A 21,294-nucleotide genomic window follows, 5' to 3' on the forward strand; every position below is an offset into this window, starting at 1 on the left:
CAAAGAACTTTTTCGATCTAAAAAAAAAAAAAGTCCAGTTGTAAGTTTAATTCCCTTATACAGCAGACTTTTACTTGGGAACATCTTATCTCCACATAAACTGGTCTGCATCTGTGTGTGGTTTCTTGCCAGTTGTGCTTTTTGTGTGCAACATCTTTCCTTATGTCAAAAAAAATAAATCCATGCAGCACAAAGGCAATGAAAACCTATGATGATATTTAGGAATTGAGTTCGTTTTGAGAAGAAAAAGAAAGGTTGATAGAAGCTGATATTTTTAGAGAACGGATGCAGTAAATATGAAACACAGAAATCTTGGCTGTGTTGCAACATTGCTGCAGATAAAAGGTCTCTTTCTCTGAGTTGGCAGGAATGTTCAAGACTTGTTGGAGAAGGACAGCAATCATAATAAGTATATGTATAGCACACACATACATAAGTATATGTATGTGTGTGCTTGAGCGTTATTTTGTTGTGTGCTATGCGTCTGCATTCAAATGTAGAGCTACCACTTGAAATTACTGCCTCTCTTTCTAGAACTTTCCGCAAGAGATCTGCTGCAAAATAAATAAACCCATAATTTAGCGTGAAATCTAATTTTGGCATTCTGGCACAGTAGGAGCAGCAGCAAAGAGCCTTGCTGGTTTAACACAGAACAGCATCAGATCCAGACATGATGCTGATTGTGATACACGGTTCTACAGAAATATATTGGTAAGGTTGGGTGCAAAGCATCCTCGTGAGCAATAATGAGATTTTAATTACTTTTTTTTTTCTTTTTTTTTTTTACAGTTTCCTAAGAAGGAATTAGACCATACAGTGGCTACATTTTAACCATTAGTTTACATCAAGGCACTTGACTTTATGGCTCAGAGTGATCCTCTCGACTCGTTTTTCTTTGGCTGGGCCCGTCTGTTTTTAAGATGGCCACACTCAATAGCCCTTGATGTACATTTTTGCTGGATGACACAGTATACAATAATTAGCCTGAGAGCCCCTGCAAGCATACACAATCAAATGATCTCAGACAAGCACTTTGAAAACTGAAAATAAAATATACTTCTTGTATTCTGAAAAACGTACATGTCACTCCTCTGCAGCTTGGTCGTTTAAACCCATCCATCCATATTCTAGAGCTGCTTAATCCTTACACGGTTGCGGGGGTCTACGGTCATTGGGCAGAAAGGCTGCTAAACCCTTTTTTTTTGGAAGGTTAATTAATATAAGTTGGGTTGAAATAGTCATGGTGTCTTATGTCATCTGCCTCTTAAATAACTCCTGGGATTCAATATATGAATACTCTGTTTAGATTTAGATTTAAAATAACAGTTGCTGCTTATATTGAGAAGTTTTTGTATCATGGTATTTTGACATTCTGTGGTAAACAGATAATTCAGTAAGTGATAAACTAAAAAGGAATTTTTCCAATTTTTGACAGGGTTTTAAAAAGCATTGAAATCAATGAATTTTACACATAAGAATTCAAAAAAACACTAATTTCTTAAATGAACTGTATAATATCAAAACAGAGTTCTCTTTAAATAGCAAACAGAAAATATGTCTGAAGTCAAAACCATAGTTTTCTGAGGAGATGGAAATTTAGCATGGTTTGACTTTTAAGGTTTCAATACATATTCAAAGAGTGAGAAATTCTGCAGTGAGCTACAAGGGTTTTCTGCTTCATTATGCAACTCTGCACCACTTTTTGATAGAAATATTTTCAAATCCATCAAACACAAATCACATAGCAGGGTGTAGACTTATTATTTATTTCAGTGATCAAAATGTATGCTTCCAGTAGCAAAATGTTTGTTTTGTTGTTGTCTTAATATGCTTAATTTAAATTAAAAACTTTGTTTTCAAAGAAAGTATTTGATTAATCACCTGATCAATTGATTAGCTAATGTTAAAATGTGTGGGAAGTGCTGAAGTAAGATTTGTTTAACCAACAATGTGAGTGCCTTATCCTCCTTTAGTCACTTACTTCCTTTATATATTTACAATTATTAAATATTCTGATATATGTTTAATTTTGCTGTCAAGCCGATCATAGACTTAAGTAGCTACTGTTATTTTGAATATAGCGCATACAATGTTTAGGAACTGGCTTACTGTATAATCCTTGGTATGTGTTAAATATGCATCCTGTGGCATTGGTGGTATACCGACAACACCTTGACGGTGTTAGCAATTTCTCCATAATCGTCTAAAAGGGGTTAGATCAACTTGAGTTGTCTTGTGGCTCAAGTTCTGATTGAAATATGATTATTTTACTGGAATGCCGTTTAGAGCAACCAAAACTATATGTTTAGCCCACAGAAACGTTTTGTACCACAATCTTTCGTTTTGTTTGATCCTTATTTAGTTGGAGATGCAGAAACTCCATTGCCCTTTTTGGGGACAAAGTTTTGCTCTTTGAAGCCTTCCAAGGTAATTTTTGTTTATTGGATTCTGAGAGAAACATTCTCTGTTTTACACATATACACAGTTTCCTGTTCTCTTGATTATGCTTCTGTCGTGTTTTGGGCTCAATATCACGGAGACTTTGTAGCAGCTTGCTTTTGCAACAATGAATTTACAACTCCACAAAGCAGACAGTTTTTGGGGATGAACTGAACTGCTTAATTCTAAGCCACCCAGCTAGTGGGGAGCATCGTTTTTGAGTTCAGTCATATGACTTTGCATGCGAACACATTATACATCTGCTGAAGCTGCTGTCACACCTGCTGTTGCCAATCTTGCCGTGCATGTCTGTGTATGGGAAAACATGAGTTACTTGGTGCTAGACCCAAGTCATGTATCTGAGACATAATGATGCACTGTGTAATGGAGACCAGGGCTTCCATTATTTTATGAAATGGGATTACTGATATTGTGTGATGTATGATTATGATACAGACCAAACGGTTGGCTATTTGACTTCTTCATTGCGGTTGTGTTTAGACATTTGGAGAGAAGTTGTGAAAAGGCAGAGGAACTGGCTATCATTCCCGTATAGAGAGAATGTAGTTACATATGTATATTTTTGTTTTCTCTCGATTTTTGTTAATTGGTTGTTCCCTTAACCACTTCCAATATTGCTTTGTAAATATTTGGGTACCATTTATTATGGGCGGGGGGGGGGGGGGGGGGGGGGGTTGTTGTCTAGTGGTTAGAGCAGCACACTTGCACTCTGAGAAGTGGCACCGCAGACTGCCACTGTGGGTCCCTCAGCAAGACCCTCAGTGATAGCTGCCCACTGCTCCCTATGGGATGGATTATTTTATTTCATTGAAATGTATAATTTCAATGACAAAAAAAGATTTCTTTCTTTCTCCCTGGTTTGTCTCCTCAACAACTCAGCGCAGCAAAAGGGGAGAGACATGCGCCAGGTACCGCTTAAAAGCTCTTGGAGCAAACAAACCAGATTAAGAATGTAATGTGCTAAAAAGAGTTATACTTAATTTGATGTCAGTCCTTTCTTTAGTTGTATTGCTTTGTATTTATGTAAATATTTATTGGGTACCATTTATTGTTTTTGGCATTCATTTTTATAGTTGCTATTGTTTATTTTCTGTTTTCTGATTACCCCCTTTTGATGGTTTCTTCCTGGGAACCACTCAGGGTAGACTGGGGATGAATGCAACTAGTTGGTTTCAGTGCAAAACGGTGTTGATGTACACCTAACCTGCAGATTAATAAATCCACCTTAGACTTTATCTCATTTTCATGCCTCTCCATTAAACACTGAGCCTCCGCCGGTCAAAACTGACTCTACCTTTTTGTCTAGTCTGTGTTAATTGTGAAGGATGTGGAATTTGGTGTTCTGCTGCTTAATGACTGGGTATACTACTTGCCGCTTTAACGTCTCCATCTTAACTATTATCATTTCCAAACCTAATGATCCAGGGATGTAAGCTGGATCTCCTTTTAGTGTTTGTTAAATCTTTAGCTGAATTGATCAGAAAATAGGTCAGGCTGCCATCAGTTGGAGGCACTGCAAGCATTTGCAAGCCAAGGTCAATCACTCTTCTAAAAGAGCGCTGTGACATTGAAGTAGTGATTGCATACATTCAGTGGTGGTGGCACAAATGTGCGCTACATATAGCATTTCAGTTTTAATGCCATATGTACCAAATTTTTCAGCAATAACCAATGTAGTCAGTGATCAAATTGCATATGCCTCAGCATCAGGTGCCTATGACGGGGTATTAACATATGACATAATGTGATAGAAAAATATTTAACTAAAATTTCCAGATACATACATTCCCTCATCCACTATTTGGATCTAGGACAGTCTAGTATTGAGCCCTGCAGTAAGTAAAGCCTGACGTGATTGGTCTACTGAATGGATACAGAAGCAACAGCAATAGACAAGATTGATTATTTTTTTGTGTGTGTGTGTGTGTGTAAATATATTTTTTATAATCTATAAACATTTATGTGAACCCACAGTAAGGTTTTGGTGCGTATTTGTGACTCTTTTCACCAAGTTTAGTTTTCTGCCCTCATCCCCTTCTTCCCGTATCTCTGCAGCCAGAATATAGACAGAAAGCTTAGGCAAGCAGATGCTGCTGCATAATTCCATCTTCACAGTGTGCCACTCACCCACTCAGGGCAAAAAAGAAGCTCCCACATTTTTGTCTGCTAGAAGCAGGAATCAGAAAGACAGATCTTCATTTCCTCCTTTATGTCTCTCTTTCCCCTCGCAGTTAGACTCCATACTAATTTGGTAGCTTTTAATCAAATAAGTGCAGAGAAATACTACCATGCACCAGTATCTGTGTTTTGCACAAAAATGTAACTGAGAGACATTCATTAAGTCCACTCGGTATATTTCCCGACACTCACCTTCTCTGAACGATTTGCTGCCAATCACTATTGCTCCAAAATTTCGTTCACTTTCAGGCCTAATCAGCAATGCATCAGAGGTTATCTCAAGGCACCCAGACAGTGAACACCTGCAAGGGAATTTCAATCAACCTCCCCCATAAGTAATTAAATAGGAAATAATTGGTTTCATTCCCTTTGTCATCTTTTTATTCCACTATTGTGTGCCAGGGAGCACACGCACATTACTCTGTCGCTTCCTTTTCTGTTCTCCATTAACCACTCCAAAGTAATCTCTCTTTTTTTTTCTTTTGTTGCCATCTTCCCCCCTATTATGAAAAGTAAGTGGGATCGCATCCTCAGTGTGGTTGTCTGTATTGTATGTGATGTCTGTGTTGTAGGTAAGTGTGTTGCTGCCATCATCAGGCAGAAAGACGAAGCTGCAACTTTACAACTGAGCAAATCTCTGGCCCAGACTCCGTTTTTGTTCTTTATTCATATGTACCGAGGATAACCTGAACTTTTCAAAAATCCCAAACGTTCCTGCCGTTTGCAGTCATGCTGATTCTGTCCCTTTTTCCCTTGTACCTTGTTTAAATCCCTCTCTTCCCCACAGTGGTTGCGTCATCAAGGTTGATTTCACCATTTTTACCGAAGCTTTTCACGCTGTTCTGCTCTGAATGCGAACTGACTCCCCATTCTCTTTCCTCCATCAGCTCAAGCAAAGTGAAGCCAACGCAGACACCAAAGAGAAGCTCCCTTTACGACTCAGGATCTTTGAAAAGTTCCCCAACAGACCTCAGATGGTGAAGATCTCAAAGCTCCCGTCTGATTTCACTGTGCCCAGAATCAGGTACTCCATCACAGGCACAGATACAGTGTCTTACAAAAATATTAACATTAACGTATTTATAGTGTCAAAACAACAAACTCCAAAGTACTTTATCGAGGTTTTATGTCAATGGAAAGTACACAATTGTGCATAATTGTTAGCTGGACGTAAGCTTGTTTATTTATTTATTTATTTATTTATTTACACAAAATGACACAGCATTAAACCTACTAGGACATGGTTGTCTACTGAATGGGTGGCCTAGTGGTTAAAGAGCCTGCCGTTTGTGTGTTGGAGAGGCTGCAAAGGTTGCTGGTTCAAAATTCAGCCCATCACTCTGGGTCCCTGAGCAAGACCCTTGACCACAGGTATCTCCCTGTGCGCAAATCAGTGTTGCAGCAGACTGCTCCCTAAAGGATGGGGTAAATGCAGACTCAAATTTTCCCTTCTGCAAGACTATGAAGGAAAATATTTGTTTAATTTTATTTTTAAATAACTGGATGGGAAGGGAGAGCATTAATCAAAGTTATGTAGTAAAGAGACCCATAATAACTGAAGGGGCTGTTGAGATCTGGTCAGATTAAGTGGGAGAATCTACAGACAGACTAATGTTTGTTTCGTTTTAAAAATCTGGCTAACAAGAGACCCATTTTTTTAAAGGAAACCATAAGAATTTCAATTTGCATTTTACCACAAGTCAAATTGGGGACTCAGTAAACATGTAGTTTACTGAGTGCTCTTGTTAATTGAGACATAGTCAGATACTAGTGGCAGAAAACTGTATATAGACTACCTCCACTTATAAAGAACAGCACTGCAATCTTTGAGTGTATATCTAAGAACAGGCTTCACTTCACTTGTGTAATTTCAAACGAACTTACAAAAATAAGCAAATTAATAAATTAAAGTGCCTTGTCCTGGAGTAAAACCTTTCTCCTATATTTTGAGAAAATATTTTGCTAAACATAATATTCAACATTGCATGCTATTACAAAAACAAGTCCACCTTTCAGGGCTGACAAAGTATATTGGAAGCCCAAGAGAGTGCATTGGCAAAAAAAAAAAAATATCTTGTTTTTCCAAAAAGTGAACCTTTGTTAACTGCAAATATGAATTAATTGATAAAATTGATTTATTACCCAGCCCTAGCAGCAAAAGAGTGGATTAAAGATTGACCTTCAAGCAGGCCAGCAAGCCTAAACACGAAGCCTTAATTTTAGGGTTTAATGACAGAAAAGCCATTTCAGGGATGTGCTTTTAAATAAAAGGTTGGTGTTCTGATTGCAAAATGTTACAGAAGAAATGTAGTTCTCACCTGGAGTCAGTTTAACTGCAAATCCTGTCATTTTCAGAGAGTGTTATCGTTGTTATTTCTGGTGGGTGTTTACATCCCACCGCAAAACTGTTCTTCAAATACTGAAAAACAGCTAATGGACCTGGCAACAGACATGATGAAAAAACAGCCAGATGCTTTCTTCATTGTTCTTGGGGAACAGTGTAAACCTCTCAAGTGAGCTTACAAAATACCTGCAGCATGTAAAATATTCCACCAGGGATAAAAATACTCTGGATCACTGTTACACAGCTTAAAAAAAATCATACAGTGTGGTCAGCAGGGTCACTTTGGGATTTTCTGATCGCTGTCTGCTTCATCTTATCCCAATTTACAAGCAAAAACTGAAAACCTCTACTCCTGTGGTTATGACTGTAAGGAAGTGGACTAATGAGTGAAAGCAGATGTTACAGGCATGCTTTGACTACTCAGATAGGTGTGTGCTTGAAGCTTCATCCTCTGACCTGAATACATTCACTGACACTGTGATGTCATACATCAGTTTTTTGTGAGGATGTGTGTGTGCAAACTAAGACCTTTGGCACATATCACACTAATAAACCCTGGTGTTCCTCACATCTGAGGAAGCTGCGTCGGATTAAAGAAGAGGCTTACAGCAATGGGGGCTGGGTCATGTATAAGCAGATCGGGAACAATCTCAACAAGCAGCTAAGAGAAGCTTCAGCAAGAAGTTAAAATCCAGCTTTTCAACCAATGACCCTGCTTTAGTATGGAGGACCTTGAAAAACATCACATGCTACGGGAGCCTGTTCTCTGATGCAGTGATGACCCTGCAGTTGTCTCATGACCTCAACAGCTTCTTCTGTAGGTTTAAAAATACAATTATTCACAAGCACACAAAAGGACCACCTGCACCCCCCACCAACAACCCTACAACTCCCTCACCTCTAACCCCCTACATGCACTAAAAGCCCCATTTCCACCGCCTCGGTTTGGAACACTTTACTCCGCTCTGCCCGCTTTGCAAGCATTTCAAGCAACAGGTTTTTTTTTTTCAGGTCCACTGTGAAATGAGTACATTTACATATGCAAAGTGCAAATGGACTTAAATTGTACAAACTTACAGACTAGGTACACTTTTCTTAAGAAGTCACATGCAATAAAAAATGTCGGTTTACACAAACAATAACCTGTACAGAATAAAAATATGATACCATCAAAGTTCAGTCATCCAGAAGTTCAACCCGGAAATTCACGTCCCTTTCTTAGTCAGAACTGCCTCCATCATACATCCGATCCGAGCAAGATGACTTTTTAATGACAACAAGGATGCAAAAGTGCTCTTTATGCAGTGTTGTTTTTAAATATAAAAACTCAAGCTTCTTAAGTTGTCAGGTAAAGAGCTCCCATTCGACTGGGCTGCATGGCAGAGCAGTCTCAACCAAAACTAACTGATGTGCTCAGCATGCAAGGATGTGATGACAAAAAAGCAGAGGACATTATGCAAAAAAATGGTATCATGATATTTTTAATCATGGCATAATGCCAAAACCACGGTCGATGCCGAAGGCTTTCATGGGGATTCTTAGAAAACCACAATTTTTGTTTATTTAGTCAGTATTTAATACAGGTGCCACAAAAAAAACGTTAAAATATAATGATGTTTCTTTTGAATTTTAGCTTATTGTAAAAAAAACAACAACTTTATGTTATGGAATGACTCTCTTGATACAAGAGAAAACTAGGGTTTTTAAGAAAATCACCACTTATCAATTAATCGTTTACGGAAGAGGATTAGGACCATTCAAAAAATAAAAATAAAATTCTATTCAATTCTGACTTTAATCTCAGAATACTGAGAAAAAAGTCAGGATTCTGACTTTTTTCTCAGGATTCTCACTTTATTCTCAGAATTTGACTTTTTTTTTTTTTTTTTGACTGGCCCTAATCCTCTTCCGTAATCGTTTGTCAATGGATAAGATTAGTCAACTTTAGATTAACTCAATAATCGATAACTTGTATCCCTACTATGGTAACACATGGTGACAATAATGATTCTTGGTTCTTGTCAGCCACTCCTTTAGTTTTAAAGAAATGTAATATACCAAGAAATGTAATTGCTCATCTTACCACCCGGGAGGATAATTTTTTTTATACATCTTTGTTGTTGAATCATTGTTCAATCCTTTTTTTTTTTTTTTTTTTGCTTGCCAAATGTTTGTTTACATTGTCTGTATGTGAGGGTGGGGACTGTGGCTGCTTTGCAGGCTTCCTGCAAAATTCCAATGGAAATTACCATAATAATCACATGTTGATTGTAAACGCAACTCCTCAGCTTTTAGAAACGGTGGAATTTTTTTTTCAGATAACACAAAATGTCGCAAAGTTACCGTAATTCGAAGTGGCCTTTTCTAAATGTGTCGCAGCTGGCACGTTCGGTGTTAATAGAGCTGCTGAAAACGGCCAGCATGTGCAGTGTATGTTGCTGCATCACGCTTTAATACACATTTGTTTTTTTATAACTAAATAACTGGTGAAACAACTGTGTTGCCCACACACACACACAGCACCTCAAACAGGCAAGCTATATTACAATTTCCGTTTTACAGTCAATGCACAAGATCAAAGTACATCAAATAAACTTAATGAAGAAACATTGCCACCACTTTCTCAACTTTGTCCGAATTATGGGAAATGTTTCATATCTTCCCCATGCAGATTGAAGTTAAAATGACTTGCATTGGGGCCCATTTCTCACACAGCTTTTAGCAAGGGAGCTGAATTTCAACCAGCACAGCAGACTTTATCATAAGTTGCATTATTAAGTTAGTGATTAGTGCACAGCTGGATTTTTTTATTTTTTTATTTTTTGCACAGTAGAGATCCCCCTCAGCCACCCATATGTCGGGCTTCTGCAGGAACAGCTTCGACTGATGCGTTTTGCAGCTGGATTTGCTCTAACACAGTTTAGTTTTTTTCTCTCTCTCTCTTTTCATTTTTTTCAAATGTGTGACCATTGTCTCTGGGCTTTGTATTTGGCTGTCATGAGTAGCAAACCATGCAATGAAATTCATTGTTTTTATTTGTGTTTGTTGTGAATTCTAGAGAGAGTTTTATGAAGCAGTTTATTGATCGTCAGCAGCAGGATACCAGCTGTTTGTTCCGCCGTCTCCCCTCGGCTTCATCCTCCTCCTGTGACCACTCCAAACGCTCAGCCATCGAAGACAACAAGTATATTGACCAAAAGGTAGCTACCCATGCTGCCTCTAATTACACATCACCTCACCTCTCTTTGTTTCTTGCTTTCTCTCTCTCAAACACACGTATGCAGACTGCCCTTTGGGAGGTGGATATAAAGATGAAAGTTCTGTGTCCTCAGAGGATAAACTAGACCCAAGTGTTCATATGCTGTCTGAAAAAAGTATGGAGTTGGATTTAAATATTCTCAGATCTGGATAGGTTTGGATAAGATATTTAGTATGGAAAAGGGTCTGCATTTCCAGGCTATTGTTCCTGTTCCATTGTCTTAATTGATCCATCCATCCGATTGTCAGTCTGCCATCCATTCCTACATCCATTCATTATAATTTGGCAAAGGAAAAGTGCGAATTCTAAACAGTGAGAAATGGTCTACAACCCAAAAAATGTCCTGTAATAGATTCCGCAGTATGAATTCAGCTATGCGTACTGCATGCTTTTTATGTTATACTTGCAGTTCATTCACATTCACAGTTTGCTCTCTCAGCTTCGCAGATCAATTTTTAGCATTCGAGCCCGCAACCTCTTGGAGAAAGAGACGACCATTAATAAAATCCTACGGTAAGACACACCCCTTTGATTAGATATACTGGAGGGGTTTTTTTTCTGTTTTTTTTTTTTTGTTTTACAATTTATTAGCAGTACTATATGAAAAGGAGCCATTGTATTCTTGCCGAAGAGGGGTCTATCCTACACCTTTATTTGAATGTTTATTGATCATGAAATCACACCATTTCCACTTTACACTTAAAAAAATGTCTTTTTATATGCAGTTTAAGGAAAATAAAGAATCCTAGAGTGATTTTGGGAGATTAGCTTCTACACACTTTTGACTATTTGAAGGAAGTGTAGTTGGGGATTACAGGATGTCTTTGCATCGCCTATTGTCACAGATTCAAAAGAAAACAGTTGTGGGAATTTTTTCTTTCCACTTTCTGACAGATTGAGCAAATGCAAAAGTTATAGTTGAAGCACTGCATTTGTATATACCTTTTAAGATAATCTGCTATATGCTTACAGGTGTGTGAGCATATAGTCTATTAGTACATCAAATGGAGGTACTAATAGACTATCAAAATATAGAAGATTATCTAAATTTGATAGATTTCTTTAAAGGGAATTTTAATAATTTTCATACAAGTAAAGTATTATTTAATTAAGGTTCATGTATTATTATTATTATTATTATTATTATTATTATTATTATTATTATTATTATTATTATTATTATTCACCACATCTTTGTAACTTGGATACAGAGAAATTAGCCTAAAAGGAAAAAAAAACTGTCTATTTGGTTCTTCACAGAATAAAAGATTGTTTTTGAAAGTTTGGAGTAGGACGAGGCTTGTTGATGTGATGATTATTGTATAATTATATTAAGATTTATTCAAACATTCTGTTCCAGATCAGTCAAAAGTTGCAAAGATTAATCCAATGGCATTTTGCAGCACAGATGGCTCATTACACAAAGCAAATCCTAAACTATGTTCTGAAAAAAAAAAAGTTTTTGACTTACCAAATTTGTCCCATAACCTAGAGTGTTGTTTGTATGAACAAAATTGTGGGCACAGTTCTCCACAAACGAGGCAAAAAAGGGGGAAAAAAACTCAAAGGAGAGATTTCTTCCTTCGTTTAAAAGTCCGTGGATGGAAGGTGCACTTTAGCAAAAATTGAATCGTGTCTGAGGATTAAACTTAACCTTTTTATTTGCACATGCACTTTCCCACTTACCTTTGTGCTCATGTAGATTAATGAGTGGGCCTTGCTAAACAAAATAGTAATTAGCACTTTTTTGTTCAGGTCCTATAAATATATCTTGAAGGTCTATGCTTCATTCACACTTTCTGGTATTTGTTTTAAAAACCGTTGTGTTGGTGCACAGATGAAAATTAGACACCCCATCTCCCCTGAAGCAGACTGTTGATCAGTCTCTCTGGAATAATAATCTAAATACATCAGACGAAGCTTTGTCACACCAACAGTACCACTTGTCAATGTTCCGCGCTTTTTTAGCACGCGGAAACACCCACACACTCAGTGCCACTTCAGACTCGTTTACTGTCGCAAAAAAGTAAATGGATAATTTGCTGTTCAGCATGGTAGAGACGCCACTAAGTGCAGATTAGATTGCAAACACTGCGTCCAATCTTCACCTCCCTCCCCACAGCCCAAATGTCTCTGTCTGTCTCAAAGACGGACAGCAGATCAGGAGTCATGACACGTTCTGTCTGGATTGCCACCTTCCACACAAGCATGCAATTAGGCCTGAATACTGACATATGCAAAGTCACACCCTCCAGCAGAAGCAGCAATTCATCCGCGCTTATGGCCAATAAAAGAGTAATCCCTCAGAGTTTCTATAAATGATACCAGGTTCTTTGCAGTGCCGGTGCCCTACGTGTTGTCAGCTCTCCTTTGGCTCTTGGAAATGATTGGAGCCCTTTTTTTTACACACACAGAAAAAACCTCTATAGGTCCAGAACATTATCCAAAGTATTTAGACCCATTGAACTGTTTCCCATTTTGTCAGACTACAAGTACAAACATCATGCTACTGGGATCGTATGTGACAGACCAACACAGAGTGCTGCATAATTGAAGTGGGAGGAAAATGATCCATGGTTTTATTTTGTTTAAACAAATGAAATTTTCAAAAAGTGTGGCATGCATATGCATTTAGCATTTCCAGACTGTTGCAACAGGTGGTTCTACAAAGTTCGTCTGTTGTCTCTATTAGCTTTTTATATCTGAGGACTAACTAACATTTTTATTTTTAAAATGCTTTAAGCTGTATCAGGTTGGCCATAGACTTGTATAATCTGGGGAAAATTAAAAACACCAGTTTTCAATTTCTGCCACAGATTCTGGGTCAGATTTAAATCTGGACTTTGTCTGGACTCGGTCATTCTAACACATATGCTTTTCTCTGAAACAGTCTGTGGAGACACTGGGTGTATGTTTATGCTCGTCCTCCTGTTGACAGGTGAATGCCCTGAGGTTTAGGGCCTCTCTTAGTGTTTATCCTCCAAAACTTAACTTCTGGGAACCTTTTTGATTTACTTAGATTGTTTTGATGTGCGTTTTCCATGTCAGACCACATCAGCGTTAATCTCAGACGGTTTCATTGCAGTTAGGGTTTGAAAGCCAAGACCTTCCTCCCCAAGCTGTACGAACACGTGTAGGCACGGTGGATTTTAAATGAACCGCAATGGTCCTGACACCCAGCTGAGAGGCCGCTTCAATCAGGATTGCAATCAGATTTTATGACAGTTTCATGGCTGTTAACCTGTGAAATTTAATTAAAACCACTTTTAATTCAGAAAGAGTTTAGAATAATCCACAGATCTTCAATACTTAAACATCAATCAACAAGCTGGCCCGCTGTGGTTGCTTTAATTCATATTTAAGAGCATAAAAGCTATAACTTAAATAAATAAGCCTTTTTTTAACATCACTCTCTCTAAATATAGATGGAGATGCTGAAAGCAGATATCCACCTTTCCTTTAACCAAATAGTTCCACAATGGTTGCCAGATTTTGTCAATGTACTTGAATGCAAATTTATGAAATTGTGGTATTTAGCATGGATGAGTGGGTTTAAACTTTATTTTCAAGCCAAAATGCCAAACGTTTGCCATATTGCGTCATTTTAAAGTTAACAGAACATATGAGCTGCAGAGTTGTGAGGGAGCTGGAAAGCATCTCCCTCCCTAAAGTGAAACACTCCTACATTTGCTGGCAGGGAAGTAGTTTTTGTTCTGTTATGCTTTTAATTTGAAGACCGCTACCCTCTCCTTGAGGTCAACTTCCTGAAGGCAAGGTTCATGGACTGCACACGTGACGGCCTTATGACTACACCTGGAGCGAGTTCCCTAACCATCCACCTCATTGGTGCAGACCATTGGGCTAAAGACGGAAGTGAACTGAAGCTTTTTTTTTACTTGACTCAGTCTGTTTGGTGAATAATTTAATCTGTATCATTTGGCCGTCAGATGCATGTTGCCTATGTAAACCAAATTCAGTTGCAAGTTGTACATCATTATTTAGAGATACACCCCACAGGTGAAATCCCTAAAATTGATTAGTGGTATATTGTGCATCCTAATAGGCAAGACTGTAAGTGGCATTTTTAAAGCTGGATTTCTTCCAGCATTGCCCTCTTTTTAGCTCCTCTCATCTTTTCATAATCACTGATCAGCTTCCTGTTCCTGCTGAATAAAAGCATCCCCACAGCATGATGCTGCCACCACTGTGGTTCACCGTGGGGATGGGGTTTTCCAGCTCACATGCACTGAGCAGTTTTAGAAACAGAAAGGTTTTGGAATACAGATGCCTGTTGCGCCATTCTGATTATTTCCAAAAAAAATAATCAGGAAACCACACATTTTCTCTCCCCTTAATATTTTTATTGGTATGTGTTGGTCTTTCACAGAAAAGCCCAATCAAATCTATCGAAGTTGGTGGTTATGCAGTGACAAAAAGTTCTAAAAGTTTTAGGGGTCTAACTACTTTTTCAAAGCATGCAGCAGTGAAGAAAGCTTGTATCAAAAAGTGATGGATTAAATCTGGACGGATCAAGATGTTTTTACCAAGTGGCATTTTTCAAACAGGGTTTGATTTAGAGACAATTCTTCTCTGTTCTCCAGGGCGTGTACTAGGCAGCGGATATTAAGTGGATCCTTTGAAGGCCAGCCAGCCAAAGAGCGCTCAATACTCAGTGTGCAGCATCACATACGACAAGAGCGCAGGTCTGACGTGTACATTTCTAGGCATGCTGCCGTACAAGTTGGCATATATTCCTCTGGCGGACCATATAAACCCAGAATCCACCTAACTTTTTCTCGTGCTTTCTGCAGATCTCTGCGACATGGCTCCACCAGTCAGAGGATCAGCCGTGGGAAGTCGCTGGAAACGCTCACACAGGATGTAAGCACAAACTTATTATTTTCTCTTTCCTTCTTGTTTCATTTTTCGTTTCTTTTGTTTTCTTTTTAGTATCCAAAATTTACATCATAAATAAAGACATGCCTGTGTTTTGTCTATGCGATGGACTTCTTTTTAACTATGTGACGGAAATGTAATGCAAAGTCATTGTATACCTGACGTTTTGTCGTCTTTTTTTCCCAGCATTCCAGCACAGTGCGCTACCGTAATGCTCAGAGGGAGGACAGTGAGATCAAGATGATCCAAGAAAAGAAAGAACAGGCTGAAATGAAGAGGTATTTGAAGGAAAAAAAAAGATTCCCACAAAACAGTAAAAATCACTGTTTTCTTTCCTCGTAATTTCTGTACGTGCCACTCGACTGATATGTGCTTGTCTGAGCAGAAAAGTTCAGGAGGAGGAGCTGCGGGAGAACCATCCTTACTTCGATAAGCCACTTTTTATTGTGGGTCGCGAGCATCGCTTCAGGAACTTCTGCAGAACGATCGTTCGGGCTCGCTTCAATGCGTAAGATTTGTCCAAACAGATACTTGCATGACCGCTGACAGTTTGCCTGTGCCCGGTTTTCTTTGGAAACAACATCACGGATTGTAATGTGTCTGCATCAAATAACCGAGTCATGATGATCTAAACCTTAGAAATCTGTTTTTTTTCCCCCTGTTTGTTTTACTTTCTTTCATACCTAGATCAAAGACTGACCCAATAACAGGAGCAGTGAAGAACACCAAATACCATCAGCTGTAGTAAGTGAGGCGGATCATGGTTTGTCAGGTGTTGTTTTTCCTAGACTGTAGTTAAAATGAAAACATCTGTTGTAGTGCCGTAAAATAGAACCTAGCTGGACATTTCTGCTCCTAGGGGACCAGTATCCTACATGATTTAAATAGTTCCGTGTTGAATACACGAAAAAAGGGATGTGCTAATAGCCGGCTCCTGCAGAACTCAGAAACGATCTGAGGAGATGATTCAACCAATTGATTCAGGTGTGTTAGAGGCCAAGCTTGTAAAACATGCAGAACGCTGGCACCCAAGGGCTGGGAGTCCCCACTCTTGTCATTTCTCATGTAATTTCTTAACGACTTACTGTGTGCTTAAAAGTACACATGATAAAAAAGGAGCAGTAAGGACCAAGGACAGTTAAAATCAAAATGCGCATCGCCTACTAAGCTATTTACAGCATATCCAGCATTTCAGCTACATGCTAATAGTTGAACTGTAAGCTAATAGAGAGTTTGCAACTTCTGTGTGAAACGAGCTCATATATGTCTACTGATGTTTGTCTTTGAAGTGATCTTCTGGGCTTAGTCACCTACCTGGACTGGGTGATGATCGTGGTTACCATCTGCTCCTGCATCTCCATGATGTTTGAATCCCCCTTCACCAGGGTCATGCACGTCCCCACTCTGCAGGTATCGTAATCCAGATGGGCCGTCGGTGACGTGTAGCAGATGCATGGGGGAGGGGACAGATGTTGCCATAATCACAATGTCCGTTTCAGATTGGGGAGTATGTGTTTGTGATATTCATGAGCATCGAACTCAACCTGAAGATCATGGCCGATGGCCTGTTCTTCACCCCCACGGCCGTCATCAGGGACTTCGGAGGAGTCATGGACATCTTCATCTATCTTGTAAGAAACAGACTGGTTCTTTGAAATGTAACAAGTGAAATGATTCCATCTGAGAAAAATGTATGTTTGCTGTGGGGAGAAAAATCAGTGTGCTAAATTCCTATACAGTTTTTAAAAAATGTATAAACACAAAAAAGATGTTGTCACCCTCTCTGTTTTGGCTCTTTGCAACATTGATGTACGAAAAACAACAAAACAAACTCACAATGTTGTGTAGTTCTGCCCCTCGGCTCAAACATTTGGCAGGACTTGTACTTCTGTCATTATTTCGCATCTTCATCTCCTCATAGAATTCTACTTTCTTAAGCTCCTGTAACCAAGTTTCAAAAGGCTCCTATAAAGCAGATTTCTTGAAGACAATATTGTATTATTTATCAGCCTCTGGGATGAAATGATTATTGGGATAAGAATTAGTCATCCTCAAAAAAAGAAAAAAGAAAAGTTTTAGTTGCAGCATGACTGGGGTTGATAGTTTTGGTGTTTGAAATATTTCCTTTTTTTTTTGCTCTAGCTTCAGTCAAAGCATCACTAAATGCTACATTTGTTTCAAAATGTGACTGAAGGCAATTTTTGTGTACTGCTCAGCAGCGCAGTTGCACAACTTTAGTTGCTGCTAGGAGGTAACCTACTTGATAAAGGGCAGGATCTGTTTTTATGAAGCTATTTTTGCATGTATGTTTGCAGCGAGAGATTTACAGCCAATATTCATTTTATGAATTTTCCAAGTGGCAATGATATCGATTTTGAAATAGAACTAATCTAAAATGCAAAAAACAAAAGTGAAATTATTCTTGAGCCAATTTCACTTTAGTTGGACTACCATATAAAATACATTTGGTATATCTAGAAATTTGAGCCTGGAAATGTCAGAAATTTTCAAATGAACATTTTTACACCAACAAGCCCTTGGCACATCAAGCATTGTTACACTTTTGAATCTTTTCAGAATGTTTTCATATGTATGAATAGATCTTTACTTTGGCATGCAGACATTTAGTCGTTGCTTTTTTTTAACCATCTAAATCCAAATAATTTTTATCCGAAGGACACTCTGTGTTTGTACGCTGCTCAAAAGAAATTAAGGGATCAATTTTAGAATCACAGTATGACATCAGGTAAGTTCAACTTCTGTAATATTGATCAGATCAGCTCAGTAGTAGTACGGATTGTTAATGTATTTATGTTTACACGGACAAAAATTCACGATCTGATTGAAATGTACTTTTGTACATTTATATGGGCACAATCAATTAATCTGATCATGATGTGCGTGTATATGCACCTGACTTTATTCAGGATAGAACCACTCTGACATGCGCAGTTATCAAATTTCCCTAAAACAAAACACAGAAGAAGAAGTACTTTTGTCTTTGCTGAACAACAGAAAATAGAAAATAAAGCAGTAGTTGTACGAGTTTATCTCCTAAGCGCCCAGGCTGGACTTGTACCAGGTTCTAGTTATGGTTGAAACGTTACTGAATAAATAACAATTTTAAGCTCTTTTAATGTTTCGAATAGAAAGGTCGTATCGGGAGCAGAAACAGTTTTGCTGCCCGACATATTTTCGCCACTCAAAGCAGAAATGTGTCACGTTGACATGAGGTGCACATTCGCACTCGAGTCAGTTTGCTACATTCATTCCTGATGAGCGTTTATATGCATGTCGATCGGATTGTCCATTGGCATAAATCACCCCTCTCCTTCTGATTAGAATTTCTCTCCAATTGAGCTTAATCTGATCACAACATTCCCACTGACTTGCTTACATGACACATTTTTATTCCAATCGGCCCTTTATTCTGATTACTTTTGTCCATGTGAATGTAGCTACTGTCACTGACCAAACCACTAGAAAAAGACTTGATGAGGGTTGCCTGAGGGCCTTTCGTCTTCTACTAGGCTCTGTGCTCCCTGCCTGGCACTGCGGAGCTGGACTGGCATTTGGCAGCAACCACTGCAATCGACAGGTTCGCCACTGGCACCCTGTTCTTTTTCTAGACGAGAGCAGGTTCACGTTGAGCTCAGGAAGGGTCTGGAGAATCTGCGGTGAACGTTTTGCTGCCTGCAACATTGTTCAGAATGATGAATCAGGTTGGGTGGGTAAGTGTTGTTCTTGGAAGGCATATTCATGGAGGGACACACAGACCTGTACAGGATTAATGATGGCACCATGACTGGGATCAAAACCTTTGACCCATTGTTAGAGCATTCACTGATGCAATGGGTCCTGGATTCCTCCTGGTGTATGGTAAGGCCTTCCATCATGTGGCAAGAATTAGTATGCAGGCAGCTCCTGGAGGATGAAAGAATTGAAACCATTGGCTGGCCTCCATGGTCCCCTGACCTGAATCCAGCAGAACGTCTCTGGGACGTCATGTTTAGGTCCATCCGACGCCACCAGGTTGCACCTCAGACTGTCCAGGAGCTCAGCGAAGCCCTGGTCAGGATCCTGGAGGAGGGACACTAGCCATCATCCCATAAGGAACATGTCTCGACATACAAACCAGCGCGTAGGGGGCTATACAAACTACAAAGGAACATTTTGAGTTCCTGCAATGACATTATAGCAAGTTTGACTAGCCTGCCGCAGTTTTTCAGTTTCTCTTTCTCGTCACTTTGCTCTAAGCCCTCTGTTAGATTATCACTTTCATCAAATGATGCGGCATACTTTTGTTCCTAACAAATTACCAATTCTATATCAGTGGGTCTGATGTCATGTCATTTTTTGTTTTGAGCCGTGTATAGTTTTTATCCTGGTTTCCTTGGTGAAGGTTTGTTATCGTCTCTCTGCTCTGCTTTGTTCCCCGCTGTAGGTGAGTCTGATCTTTCTCTGCTGGCTTCCCACTGACGTCCCCCCCGAGTCTGGAGCTCAGCTGCTGATGATGCTGCGCTGCCTCCGACCGCTCCGGATCTTCAAGCTGGTTCCTCAGATGAGGAAGGTCGTGCGGGAGGTTCTTAAAGGATTCAAGGAGATTTTCCTGGTTAGTGGTCAAGTTCAACTGTTTCACATCTTGTAATGTTGAGGTTGTTCTCTTTTAATACTTGTATTAAACATAACCAGAGGGGTGACTTGGATTATCTTCTACCATCTGCCTTACACTGTCGGTTAATTGTCCTCCAGGTTTCCATTCTGCTCCTGACGCTGATGCTGGTGTTTGCAAGCTTTGGAGTTCAGCTGTTTGCCGGAAAGCTGGCCAAATGCAACGACCCACGTATCCTTAAACGGGTACTGAAGGAAACATAATCTTTCTATAAACCTTCCCCTCTCCATCCTCCCTGTGGAGAAATACTGGCTGAATAAATACAAATTGTTCCTTCCATTAAAATCCAGCTCTTCTACTTCTCCTAATCCCTAAAAGCAGTCTTAATACTTTTCTTTTGGTTTTAGTTCATATTTCATCTTATAATGACTTTAATTCTATGGTTATTGTAGAGGATTTCTTATTTCTGTTTGGATTTTTTATTTTTTTTTGACAATTATTCCTGAGGTTGATAAGATTTGAACAATTTAACTGATTAACTTTGGTAATTAATTTGCTAATATTGTTCCTTATATGACTGCCATATAGATATGGAGAGTTAATTTTTAGCTCGAATTTATGACTTTAAACTAAGTCATAATTAAGGACAAGATTATTATGTGAATTCTTAGCAATCAAGATGAGGCATTTAATCATAGCTCAGCATCAGAACATTTTGCCCATATAGACTCTAACTGGTAATCAGTAACATGACAAATCAGCTTGTTTTCCCTTCATTAAATGCTTCAAAATTAAAAACTCCCATAACTGTCAGCCTGAAAATACACCAACCAACAGCATCTGATAATCTGATGTGCATTTCTTTTATATATATATATATATATATATATATATAATTTATTTATTTATTTATTTGTTAAACAAAAGGGATAAATGCTTTGATGGAAATGATCTTGGAATTTCTTTGTTTTCTGTTTGATTCAAAACTGCTTTCACTTCTGATAATTTGGCAGCACTTTTCTTTATCTTACAAAGGTCTGAATTGGTTAAAATCAGAATCAGCAGGTTAGACCATGAAAAAAAATGTACATTCGGTACCAACCAGTGTTAGTGTTTGACTTTGTGTCTGTCTTAAACTTTGTGATCCTACGCAGGAGGATTGCTACGGCATCTTCCGGATAAACGTGAGTGTTTCCAGAAATCTCAACCTGAGGCTAAAGGGTGAGGAGAAGAAGCCAGGTTTCTGGGTACCAAGAGTCTGGTAAGACCTTTTTTTTTTGTTTTGATGTTTTTTTCTACAAAGTTGCTCTGCAGAACTGTTGTCTATATCATCCAATATCGTTTTTTTATATATATATATATTTTTTTTTTTTCCAGGGCAAATCCTCGAAATTTTAACTTTGACAATGTAGGAAATGCTATGCTGGCTCTCTTCGAAGTTCTGTCCCTCAAAGGCTGGGTAGAAGTCCGAGATGTCATCATTCACCGCGTTGGACCGGTAACAGTCCTGTCTTTCTAAAGTCCTATTCCGTTTTACTCTTTTAT

General features: G+C 38.7%; 1 protein-coding gene across 5 annotated transcripts in view; it reads left to right on the forward strand.

Moving 5' to 3' along the window:
* nalcn (sodium leak channel, non-selective) overlaps positions 1-21,294 on the forward strand; it is a 126,960-nt gene that overhangs the window by 92,063 nt on the left and 13,603 nt on the right. For 4 of the 5 annotated variants that reach the window (XM_036139062.1, XM_036139061.1, XM_036139060.1 and 1 more), the window contains 14 exons: positions 5,526-5,662; positions 10,041-10,182; positions 10,681-10,754; positions 14,843-14,944; positions 15,053-15,122; positions 15,324-15,415; positions 15,523-15,645; positions 15,825-15,881; positions 16,427-16,547; positions 16,637-16,768; positions 19,582-19,749; positions 19,890-19,994; positions 20,904-21,010; positions 21,127-21,247. In XM_036139062.1, the coding sequence (XP_035994955.1) occupies positions 5,526-5,662; positions 10,041-10,182; positions 10,681-10,754; positions 14,843-14,944; positions 15,053-15,122; positions 15,324-15,415; positions 15,523-15,645; positions 15,825-15,881; positions 16,427-16,547; positions 16,637-16,768; positions 19,582-19,749; positions 19,890-19,994; positions 20,904-21,010; positions 21,127-21,247 (1,551 nt within the window). The remainder of the gene's footprint in view (positions 1-5,525; positions 5,663-10,040; positions 10,183-10,680; positions 10,755-14,842; positions 14,945-15,052; positions 15,123-15,323; positions 15,416-15,522; positions 15,646-15,824; positions 15,882-16,426; positions 16,548-16,636; positions 16,769-19,581; positions 19,750-19,889; positions 19,995-20,903; positions 21,011-21,126; positions 21,248-21,294) is intronic. The other variant, XM_036139063.1, reaches the window with a different exon arrangement.

Source organism: Fundulus heteroclitus, chromosome 7 (genome assembly GCF_011125445.2).
Source record: "Fundulus heteroclitus isolate FHET01 chromosome 7, MU-UCD_Fhet_4.1, whole genome shotgun sequence".
Taxonomy (NCBI): domain Eukaryota; kingdom Metazoa; phylum Chordata; class Actinopteri; order Cyprinodontiformes; family Fundulidae; genus Fundulus; species Fundulus heteroclitus.